Source organism: Diadema antillarum, unplaced genomic scaffold, assembly GCF_040938485.1.
Source record: "Diadema antillarum isolate AM-2024a unplaced genomic scaffold, OU_Dant_1.0 seq00000523_RagTag, whole genome shotgun sequence".
Taxonomy (NCBI): Eukaryota; Metazoa; Echinodermata; class Echinoidea; order Diadematoida; family Diadematidae; genus Diadema; species Diadema antillarum.
The window spans coordinates 2,366,024-2,378,487 of record NW_027271475.1 but is presented as its reverse complement, the minus strand read 5'-3'; the positions used below and the strand labels follow the sequence as shown (position 1 = coordinate 2,378,487).

Below are 12,464 nucleotides of genomic sequence, written 5' to 3'. Positions count from 1 at the left end.
AAGCAAGTTTTGGGAAATTATGAATTTTTGAGTCAAAAGTTGTTTTAATCATTTTCGTCACCTCGAAGCACATCTAATTGAATTTGATTCTGAATAGCCTCGTTTAAACCATTGACAATATGATCAAGCAATAATCTGATGGTAAAAAAAAGGAGAAAATCTGATGTCGTATATCCCACTTAGTGATCATACTTTAAAAAAAAATATATATTTTATGTTAAAGGTAAATCCCTGTGAAATAGTTCTCTGAAAAATTATCCAACTTGTAGGATCCAGCGCATGCTCAGATATGACTGTGAGTACTCTTTTACTTGCAGTGTTTGATTTTAATTTGATTTAATTTGTTAAAATTTACACGAACAACTGCGAGTAATGTGCAATATTTGTAAATTTGACTCTGCTGCTGTTACGGCTTATTCATTGTTACAAGTCAGAAAGAAAAATGCATTTATTTTTGTTGTACATGGTATTAATTTTCACAGGAATCGTGTTTTTCACTTTATACGGGAAAACATTTTCAGGCACACACCATGTTGAAATTTCCCGATTTCTCTTGTGCATGTATATTTTCTGAAATTTTCTACTAGTTTGATAGCATATTAGACAAAAGCTAGTATGCGAATCTTGTTTATCTGTCGATCTATGAAATTAGCCTTCACAAAAAGCACTACTTTCGGTAGTAGGTATGCGTAGTTCTTTCTAGCTTGCTAAGCATAATATTCCTGAACTTTTTTTAAGATTCAGTGGCAGCTTACAACAGGGCGAATTAAATTCCCATTTAAGATACTAGTAGTAAGGGAAAGCTTTTAGTAGTTTTCGTTACTTGACATTTTTGCCTTGTAATTAATTGTTGTTTATCTGTAATATTTCGAGATAGATATGCAAATGTATACGTCCAATGTAGGCGGTAAACCCATGGATATGAATGCACATACATATGAAAGCAGTATAGTTTTCTGAGAAGACGCTCATATATATCATAACTGGAAACATGATGTAAACATATAATGTAATCATGGTGATTTATTTGGTGTAACTCAAAGGCACAATTTCTGTATGTAAACATGTAAAGATAAATACACATGTAAAATGCCTTTTTTAAAGAAATGAAGGAAATTTATAAGCTCTATTCCTGCAACACCCCTAAATGATGTTGCGTAGTTCGTTTGTTTGTTGTTGGTTGGTGTTTTTTTTGTTGTTGCCATGTTTGTAGAATCCTCGGGAATTTCAGGATCCCATCTCAGTCTTCTTCAGTAACAATGTTATGCCATTCTTGGGGGGGGGGGGGGCGCTTTACCCTTTCCAGTAGTAGGCTGAAGGACATAAATTGAGGATCGAGTAAAAATGTCTCTGTATTTGCAAGGAGCTTCACCTTGGTATTTGCTACCCTGTTGATGGAAACAGTGTTTGGCAGATGCCAGATTGTAACATGCTCTGATTGTCTTATTTTCTTGTGAAAAATGTGGGTGCAATGATTTCAGTAAATTACTCATTCTCTTTGTGTCAGTCGTATTCTTATACTGAAGAATGCAGATACAAATCATAGCTTTGAAGAAGTAAATCTATCATCAATTTGAAGGGGAAACATCCCATTATCATTTTATCTATATTTGTGTCGTCATTTTTCACACCTCATTTGAATCAAAATTATTACAGTAAATTTAAAGGTTATATCTCATAAACAAAGAATTCACAATATATATACATCGACTAATGATTATGTCATTTGAATAGAATTCAAATTCTTCAGAAGCGTAAAATAAGAATCATAACAAATTCAAGACCACATTAGTTTTCTATCCTTTGTTTGGAAAGCTGAATCTTTATAAAGAAAATGTTTGAATCTAACAAAACTGCACAATGTAGGCCTACACCCGACACTTGACAAGAACGAGGTACGATAATACGCTAGCGGCGGACTGTACATAATGCAAACAGGAAGAAGAAGAACTTTAACTGCGTGTTCATGTATTTTGTATTGTGTATTGTGGAGATGCTCTCTTGTTTTCGATTTTGTAAAACAAACAATTAAACAAACATTGAGGTAAATGAGTACTATACAGGACAGGCGGAAAATAACAAGCCATCGAACTTCCAGTTATAAGTTTTCACGCGATGCACATTAAGATATTTTGGCTCAACAATGTGGACCAGTTTCCCAAAAACTATTAAGCAAGATGCTTATAAATATGTCTACATGCATTCAAGAGAAAACATTGAGAATATTATAGTGAATTCATAAAGATGCTATGTAATGATGCTGTTCCTGTAATAGATTCATTAGTATTGATTAAAGTGCTACACTAATCAATAGTTTTTGTTTTGTTCTAGTCCCACTGCAAGACACATGATCGTTATCTTTTTTTTTCATTATCGGTGAGCAGCCTTGACAGGTCATTAGGCTTTGCTTCTTCTTTGACACTTTGAACCTGCGTCCTGATTTGTAAAATAAATGAAATGAAATGAAAAAGTGAAGGGATGTTTCCCTTTGTGTTGTTGTTGTTGTTTTGTTTTTTCTTATCAACGCCCTCTGAGCAGGAAATCTAGACTGTATGTGCAACGCTTTGGGGTTTTGTGTGTCAGCTGGCAGTCAAAGCACACAAAAACACGAATTCACAAAGGGGGTTTAAATTGAAGAGGGTTTAAATTTAACCATGGTTTAAGCAAATTTCTTCTGCGTAATACAATTGAAAAGATTGACTGCGCCAACAAGACGTCCAGTAACAAACGCGCGTTGATACATAAGGATTTGGCTATTCCACGCTTATTAAAACCATGCATGGTCTTTTTAATTCAAACCATGGACCATCGTGAATACGGCCCAAAGGGTTTCACCATGAAATTGAATTTACAGCTTGGCAGTCACAAACTTACCACCCAAACCTTATCAAGACAGAAACTCGTGTTACAATAAATACAAGATAAAGATCAGCAGAGTAGTGTTGTGTGTTATGTAACCGTTCAGTAGATGCGGAAGCCAAACGTTCCATTTTTTTATGAATATGATGGAAACATGAGGTTCCGTTCTATCCATAGGAATCACAGGTAGTGCACGTCCAAGTATGTCACGTCACTTCACTTGAACAGCAGGATGCAAATCTCGTCAACGAATAACAGGGAATTATAAGATACTATATCGCCCAGAATCCGCCATTCCAGTCAAGCAGATTGCTCATTGATAGTTTCATAATCGTGTGTACAGGTATCATTAAATTTCTTCAAGTAGGCCTACTCATTTATATTTTGATGTGAACATTAATTGTTTGTCGTAGTCATCGTGTACACCTGGAGAAACAAGACAAATTGAAACTGACTCTCAAACTGCAAAGCAAAATCATTCGCTGTAGTGAAAAGATGTATGCGTCTATCATTATGAATTATTCAACGTCAACACGATCATGCCCTTCTAAAACGAACAGGTCTTGCCAATAAAAAAAAAAGGGGGGGGGAGCCCTATCCGTGGATGTTCAGCGCTTGTCACTGACAGGAATACAGAGATGTAGGCAGAGAAAAAGAAAGGTAGCCAGATAAATTCACCAGCTAAATCAATCACCAGAACGGATTCTATACAACAAAACGAGCAGCCAGTACACTTCTGTTTTAATTCAGTTCATCCACTGACGCGCATGCGCGCAGGAGAAGGCGGAGAAGATGTCGTACATGACGGTCTTTCATTGGACGCAACACGAATTAATTCTGCATGACAGCGAGAATCGTGGAATGGTGTCCAGATATAAGGGAACTGCACAACCTGCAAAGACGTAGAAGTCCGTGAAACATGAACCGTAGCTTCAGGTTTGTTTTCAGTGAGAATATTATTTCGACTTCCCGGATTACCCTGCTCGGCTGTCAGGTGAGAACACTTCTTAGAATTTAGTGTTCGAGTTTCTTCTTTGTGTTAACCTTTTTTCAGCTAAGGCTAATATCATAATTTGTTTAGTTTTCTCAATTTGGTTGTATTTTTCCCCTTCCTGACAATGTTCTGTACGAAACTCCCTTGAGAGGGAAGATATAAGCAGACCAAACATTAAAAGAGTAGTAATGATCATCAAGATCTTAATAGGTATTCTGTGTTATGTTAAATCCAGGAACATAAATGTTTGTGTTTCTTTGGTGAAATTATTCAGATTTTCGTCGAAAAAGATTTTGTTAAAACGTTGTCCTCGAACTTATACAGATGTGCTCGACGTGAATTATAATAATATGTGACGTGTGATGGTTTTTGACTTCCGAGAAAGGTCCAGTGTTCATTTTTAGGGCTCTTTTGTCTTGTGATTATATTCTTTGGCAAAAATGTGCCCTAACTGTCCTTTATTCAGGTGTAGAAATTGGGTGCACAAGAGTGTTTGGACAATAAAGTAGACATATGAAGGGCCTACCTCTTTAAAATTACATATGTATGGGCATTTATAACCGAAGTGCTAGGGCCTACTGGTTTAATGTAAAAAAAAAAAAAAGATTGTCCGAAGGTTAGGAAGACTATGATATCAGGACTTTTTTCTGGGAAAAAACAAAACAAAAAAACAAACAAGAAGACAGAAATTTCATGGCAGTACCTCAAACATTTCAAGCAAGCAAATTACCTCATTGTTTGTCTTCATGTGTCCTCAAAGCTCTGATCCCTTTAAAAGTCACCGGCTTTTCGAGGTATTAGGTTGTTGCACGAGCAATTTCTGTTAAAACATACAATTTATTCACCAACGTGTTCAATGAGAGACGTTTGCAGCACCCCCTTTTTGCACTTGTTTTCTCTTGGAAAAGGCAAACAAAAACATTTTCTTATGTTTTAAGAATGGTATTTCCACTTCCTGGTGAATTTTCAGTCAATCTGAATTGTATTATGCTCCGGGTTCTTGCTCTGTGCATTGAAACCCAAATGCAGTGCTGGGGATTTTTTTATTTTTTTTTTTGTCTCCTGTTTTCACAATCTGGGTCCATCATGTACTAAAGGAGTCTTCTATAATCTGGTTTGATGTGGTCTTTACGTCCGAAAGATCTTTCAAAATTTAATCCCTCGCGTATAATGCTGTTGATTATATAATAACGATAATATACATGACTTATAATACATAACGTGCACGTGCAACATTTAAATCTGACTCGAATTATATGATATACTGCTCGAGAACCGTACAAGTATATTTGTAAACTAGAAATTGTACTTTCCGCGGTAGAATGACTGAGGATAGTCACTACTTCTGAAGAATGACTACAATATCATGCAAGGTTTAATATTCAGGCTTTTTTATCGCTTTTCCCCTTCCTTTTCCGAGCAACTAATGCCTTCGGGCATTTCAACAGAATCAATTGTTATTGCACTATCAAAAAAGAAGAAGAAGAAGAAGAAGAAGAAGAAGAAGAAGAAGAAAAAGAAGAAGAAGAAAAGAAATAGCCTGATCAACTGGTGTCAGGCACTTTCAACTCTCTGTGTGTACCTGTCTCAGTTACTCATTGTGGGGCGTACCATTACTGAGTAGAAAATTGGCATGAAAATCCGTGGAGGTGTAATCTAAATACAAGGTTTGATCTCTCGACAAGGGGCCTGTTATGTAATATATTCATTAAATCTGTATTATGATGCTGGTAGCCTATTATACTCGGTCTCAGTGATTACCAACCTGACACGTAAGTTTCATGTTCACCGCTTTCTTCTGAAGAAGGGAAGTGCACAAAGTCAAATAAGTCAATTTATACGTGCAACAAAATGTGGGTAATTCGGGACAACTTACCATGCATTCAAAGTGTCTCCTGACAAACAAACAAAAAAAGCCACTTTTGAAATTATTTTCAGAGGTATACTTTAATGAAAGTATAGGTTTCTACAATCTTGAATGAACAAAAGAGATCATAAATTCAGAGGATCCAATATGTGCCGTGACAGATCTTTTTTTTTTAGGTCCAATTGTTATTTACTGTACAAACAATGAAAATTCATGATCGGAACTTTCATACATTACGATGAACAGAAGGTGACAATTGATAAAAAAAAAGAAGAAATCTGTCATAGAACATCGACATTCTTGTCTTGCTATGGGATTCAATCCGTAATGCGCATTATAGGTCATGACACAAACATTACTGAAGATTAATAATACATGTATTTACGAAAAAAAATTATTTGATCATTAATACCATTATATTACATTCAGTTACTGTAACCTTGCACAGCTGGATATTGATTCTACCCCTGAGTTGCAATCGTTGCAATCGTTGACCATTAAAATAAAAACAGAGAAGAGTTGTCAATTGTAACTGAGAATGACATCACAGTAAAACAGTATAGATTTACAAATCTAAAAAGAAAAGAAATCAACAGAACGGTACTTCCAGTTATGTTCAAATTTTTGACAAAAAAAACTTGAAGGACTACTTACTAAGATACATGTTAAACGAGGAACTCAACACAGCTGACCCACAAACATAGCCAACCTATCCCAACAAATTTCCCAGTGCAACTTTATGGTTCTGCGATGCGAGATGATAATCACACTGCGTATATATCAGATTTTCATCCCATCGCAATTTTACATTCATTATCAATCTATGTGAAGTAAAAAGAAAAAAACAAACACGAAAACAAACACTCATTTGAGAAGCGAGCTTAATCACTGACTCACTGTTTATCGTTTTATTTCAGGAATTTACATTTTTGACATCATGCCTACGATTAATTCAAGCCTTGACGGAAGCATTTATGATCCATACTCTGATTCGACCCTGGTCATCAGTAACAGGATTCTCGCTTCGATCGTCTGTGTCATCAGTATCGTCGGCGTGCTCGGCAACAGTTTCGTTATCCTGCTCGTCTCCCTGTCCCGCCAGCTCCAGACAGTCACTAACATCTTCGTGGTCAGTCTGACCACCTCCGACCTGATCGGATGTGGCATGCTCAGCCTCGATGCGGTGGCGCTAACGACGCTTGAGGGATGGCCGTTGCCTGATTGGGTGTGTCAAATGGTGGGTGGGGTCACCCTCATCGCCTTCAAAGCGAGCATCGTCCACCTTGCCTTGATCAGCGTTGACAGATACATCGTTATCACCCGCCCGAGAATGAAGTACAAAGAAATATACAGTAGCAGAAACGTGTTTTTCATGGTCTGCTTCGCCTGGCTAAGTCCGCTTTTGGCAATTGTCCTCCCGACAGCTCTAGGGTTTGGACGCCTAGGGTACAACGCAGATAACCATTTCTGCGTGTTTGATGGAACGAGGCTGCAGCTGAGGATCGTGTACATTATCGAGGAGGTACTCTTTGTTACAACTTTCTCCATCATCAGCGCTTGTTATCTGAAAATCTTCATCTACGTCAAGGCCCAGCACCACAATCTTTTGAAGCTTTTCAAGAACAACTCCGGCAAGTCTGCGGCACCAGAGCAAAGCGAGATCAAAATGCGTATGACCATTGATAAACGTGAGATCGATATTACTAAGAACCTCTTTATCGTAGTTTGCGGGTTTTTCGTTTGCATTCTTCCCAACACGCTTTGCGTCTTGACGGAGAAATGCTACCTGAAGTACTTCAAATTCACCGCTGTTGTGTACTCTATCAATTCCTGTATCAACCCATTTATCTACTGTTTCAAACAACCACTTTTTCGTCAAATTTCGCTCTGTGTGTTCCGGTGTCGTTGGTCAAAGATTCCCAAACCATCTCCATGGTTACAGGGCCTAATAGCGAAGAACAAAAAGACAGAAGTGATGAAAAATGATGACGCATCAAATAATGTATCTGTGGTTTCGACGGGCGAATTGTCAATGTCAAAACAAACAACCTAAATATAAGTTCGAGAAAATTACAAATTTGGGGATGAGAAGTTGTTGTGATTATATTCATCAACTAGACAGCTAGAAGCACATCTAATTGAATTTGATACAAAATAGTCTCATTCAAACTTCGATCAACAATATATGATCGAGCGATAATCTGATGATAAAAAAAAAGAAAATTGGATGTTATATGTCCCTATGACATGATTATAATTTTATTCTGGCTTTGTAATATGTATGTTATACTCGTGAGAAAAAAATCCCTGTGAAAAAAAGTCATCTGATAAATTGTCAAACTTGTAGGATTCAGAGCATGTTCATGATATGACTGTGATTACTTTTTTTTAAGTTTAAACTTTATGAGAAAGTAAGGTATCAATACTTTGAAAAAAAAACAATCCACATATCTTTGTTGTCAACCTATCATAAGCATGTGTAGTCTTGATTTAGTGTTTGATTTTAACTTGATTTAATTTCTTAAACGATACACGAAGAACGGTAAAGCAGAGTGCAATATTGGTGAGATTGTCTTTGCAAGGCTTTTTTATTGTTACGCGTCAGAAAAATGCATTTAAATTTGTGGTAGAAAATATTCATTTTCACAGGAATAGTGGTGTTTTTCACTTTATACGGGAAATATTATTTTCAGGCACAAAGTATGATGAAATTTCCCGTCTTTTCTTGTGTGTGTATGTCTTGATGTTTTCTACTAGCTTTGATAGCATCTTATACAAGAGCCAGTATGAGAATCGTATCCATCGATCTATGAAATTCTCCTTCACAAAAAGCAATAGGTTCAAACATTAACATTTTAGGTGAATAGTTCGTATACCCTGTTCACTCTAGCTTGCTAATCATATGATATATATTCCTGAACTAAAATTGTTTTGGGAGCAATCGCTGCAGCAGATATTCCTGACGCAATAAATCACTATTTAATATAGTACGGGAAAGTATTTAGTAGTTTTCTTTAGATTGACGTCGTAGCCTTGTAATTAATTGTTGTTTATCTGCAATATTTTAAGATAGATATGTTGATGTATACGTTCAATGTAGATGGTAAACCCACGGACATGAACTTCTGCACATAAAAGTGCAATTAAAGTACTTATCAAAGTTTTCTAAGACCCCGTTTACAGTGCGGGGCTGGGCCGAGCCGCGGCCGAGCCCAGCCTCAATTGCGGGGCCGAGCCTCGAAATTTTGTCCGTTTACACTGCCGGGCTCGGCCGCGCTTTTAATTCAAACCTTTCAATATTTTGTCGTAGTGGCGCTCTGCTTGTAAACAAACGCAATTTGGTATAGTCTGGTTTTCAGAGCCTTTGCCAACTGGATTCCGTGGCTACGAAGTCGCCGTTCGGGCAAAGGCCTTTGCCGAAGGAAAAAATCCTTTGCAGGACAAAACCACCTTAAACTATACGAGTTTTCAACGTTGAGGGGGTTAATATCCTGAACAGCGAAATAGTACAGGCAGAGGGTTCGGAAGCCAGACTAAAATTGGCCGCGCATTTGGCCCAGTTTACGTTTACACTGAGAAAAGGCCGGGCTCCAGAGCGAGGCCAAATGCGAGGCCAATTTTGGCCTCGCATTTGGCCTTTTGCGCGTTTACACTGAAGCGGGGCTGGGCCGAGCCGCGGCCGAGCCCCGCAATTTTATCCGTTTACACTGCTGGGTTAGGCCGCGCTTTTAATTCAAACCTTTCGACGTTGAGGGGGTTAATATCCTGAATAGCGAAATAGTACGGGCAGAGGGTTTGGAAGCCAGACTAAAATTGGCCGCGCATTTGGCCCAGTTTGCGTTTACACTGAGAAAAGGCTGGGCTCGTCCGCGGCCCAGACCACCTCCAGAGCGAGGCCAAATGCGAGGCCAAGTTTGGCCCCCCATTTGGCCTTTTGCGCGTTTACACTGAAGCGGGGCTGGGCCGAGCCCAGCCTCAATTGCGAGGCCGGGCCCCGCTATTTTGTCCGTTTACACTGCCGGGCTCGCCCGCGCTTTTGATTCAAACCTTTCAATATGTTGTCGTAGTGGCGCTCTGCTTGTAAACATATGCAATTTGGTATTGTCTGGTTTTCAGACCCTTTGCCAAATGAATTCCGTGGCGACGAAGTCGCCGTTCGGGCAAAGGCCTTTGCCGAAGGAAACAATCCTTTGCAGGACAAAACCACCTTAAACTATGCTAGTTTTCGACGTTGAGGGGGTTAATATCCTGATTAGCGAAATAGTACAGGCAGAGGGTTTGGAAGCCAGACTAAAATTGACCGCGCATTTGGCCCAGTTTACGTTTACACTGAGAAAAGGCCGGGCTCGGCCGCTGCTCGGCCGCTGCTCGGCCGCGGTCGAGACCACCTCCAGAGCGAGGCCAAATGCGAGGCCAATTTTGGCCTCGCATTTGGCCTTTTGCGCGTTTACACTGAAGCGGGGCTTGGCCGAGCCGCGGCCGAGCCTCGCACTGTAAATTAGTGTAAACGGGGTCTAAGACACACAGACACATCATAACTGGAAACGTGATGTAAACACATTATGTAATAATGGTGATGTATTTTGTGTAGCTTGAAAATAATTTGTGTGTGATCTGTTCTAAGAATTGGGCAGTCTGCTTTACATTCCAAATTGGTTGGATGGGGTTGATGGTCGGATTAAAATTCATCTTTCATGGCAACGTACAGTAACATGAGTGTCATTTATTTATTTATTTTTGGTTTTTTTTTATCCGAGTTATGAATTGAAATATGAATTTATTCGATTCATACCCATTTCAATTTTTTTGGACCCCAAACAGGTATTTATTGTCTTCATAGTTCAACATTTCATATCACATACCTTTACAAATTCATTACAAATACTCATTTTGAAATGCTGCTGGCTTGACAGTGTGATGCGGATATGTCGTGTTGTGGATCGTTAAAGGACGTGTTTACTCTGATATGCATGTGGATTGAGTGAATGCATCATTATTAATAGAACACATCGGTGAAAATTTAGAAAAATCGGAAAATCCGCTTAAAAGTTATGAATTTTTGAAGTTTCAGTGCCGCCATCGCTGGATGTGAAGACTACTACAGTTTGTTATGTCACATGTGTAGAACAATACAAATAAAATATAAAGACAATTCAACATATTTTCACCTTTCTCGCATACAAGCACTTGACCTGCCTGTCTCAGAAAGCAGGGAGGGGGGGGGGGGGGAATAATGTTACTCTTAACATACGTCAGTAACAAGTAGAGGGAATGTATACTTTTTCCGAAAAATGACATTTTGTGGAATTCTCTTTATATTTTCTTTACATAGTGCTATGCATGTGATGCATGTAACCTCACACACTGTAGTCTTCTCATCCCGCAATGACTGCTCAGAAACTTTAAAAATTCTTAACTTTGAATGGATTGTCCGATTTTCCTCAAACTTTCACTGATGTGTTCTACTGATATTGCTACATTCACTCATCCACATGTATGTTAAGTTGATCTTGTCCTTTAAGTAATGTTATGCAATTTTTATGTGCGTTTGTGTGAAATTCACTATGTGTTCAGTCCTTTTCATACCTGTGTCTTCAAACACAATATCTAATATCAGATCACATGACATCGAAAGCAACGACCCACGAAATAACAAGACAAGCAACAAAAAAGGATACCACGCTGATGCGCCAGTGGTAATCCGTATCAAACCATCACGTGCCAATCTTTTATTAGTCTTTCCCTCTGCTTTAATAGATAGCTTGACATTGGGAGTTTATTGAAATTGTTCCGCTACTAAGAAACAAATCAAATTCCTCGTTGTGGGCACGCCACTCTTCATGTCATTTACGTTATATCATAAATTGCATCACCAATGTCTCATATAAATTTTGCAAACCGTAATGGAACTCCCCATGTCGCAGTTCTAAGGTGATGATGCGACCGGTTGACATTATGTTGTCGCGTGACGCGCACGTGCACACCTTTTTTTGGGGGATTGTGGTAATCGCTCATTGGATGAATTTGCAGCGATAATGTACAGACTTGCCATCCCACTATAAATCGTCGATGCATTACGATCTAAACGTACTCTGTCTCAGAAGGACTCAGCACAAGACCGGTATTACACGTGATCATTTTATCCCTATTCCGCTGTGTCATCATACATCGAGTAAGCTGCCGCCTTATTTTCTGGACCAGTCAGATAAGTAGCAAGGTGAGTTGTTGTTGTTGTTGTTTTTTTCTTCAGTAATGCACTTCTTTAATCGAAGTGACTTATGTGAATGAGTTCTAAAGAACTATACAATATCACTTACATGAGCCAGAGAAAGAGAGGGGGAGAGAGAGAGAGAGAGAGAGAGAGAGAGCTTGAACTTTCTTTTCCAAGAGATCAGGAAGAAAAAATGAACTTTTACTGAATGGAAATGTGCTGACATTCTCATGAATATTTTTGGAGATGCATGTCCTCAAGATGTAAAGTCCAGTGTATCATAATCATGCGCTCCTTGAAACTTGACTCAATTCATCAGTGATTCCATATCTAGTATATCTAACATCGAAAACTTAGTTGTGAGTGTTCTTAATATGGTTCATTTTTTCCACAGATTATTCAATGACAAGTACAAAAAACAAATGGTTTTAAGTGCATCTTTGTTTGAGCGAAATGTAAAAAGAACAGTGTGATTGATGCTATCGACACTGTTTTAAATGTATTTTTCTTCCTCATTTTGCAGGTGAGATCCG

The 12,464-nt window shown here is 38.4% G+C and overlaps 1 protein-coding gene across 1 annotated transcript; it reads left to right on the top strand.

Moving 5' to 3' along the window:
• The first annotated feature begins 6,657 nt into the window (after positions 1-6,657).
• LOC139734383 (allatostatin-A receptor-like) lies at positions 6,658-7,773 on the top strand. Its single transcript, XM_071645171.1, has one exon. The coding sequence runs from the start codon at positions 6,658-6,660 to the stop codon at positions 7,771-7,773; it is 1,116 nt and encodes a 371-aa protein (XP_071501272.1).
• Positions 7,774-12,464: the final 4,691 nt, after the last annotated feature.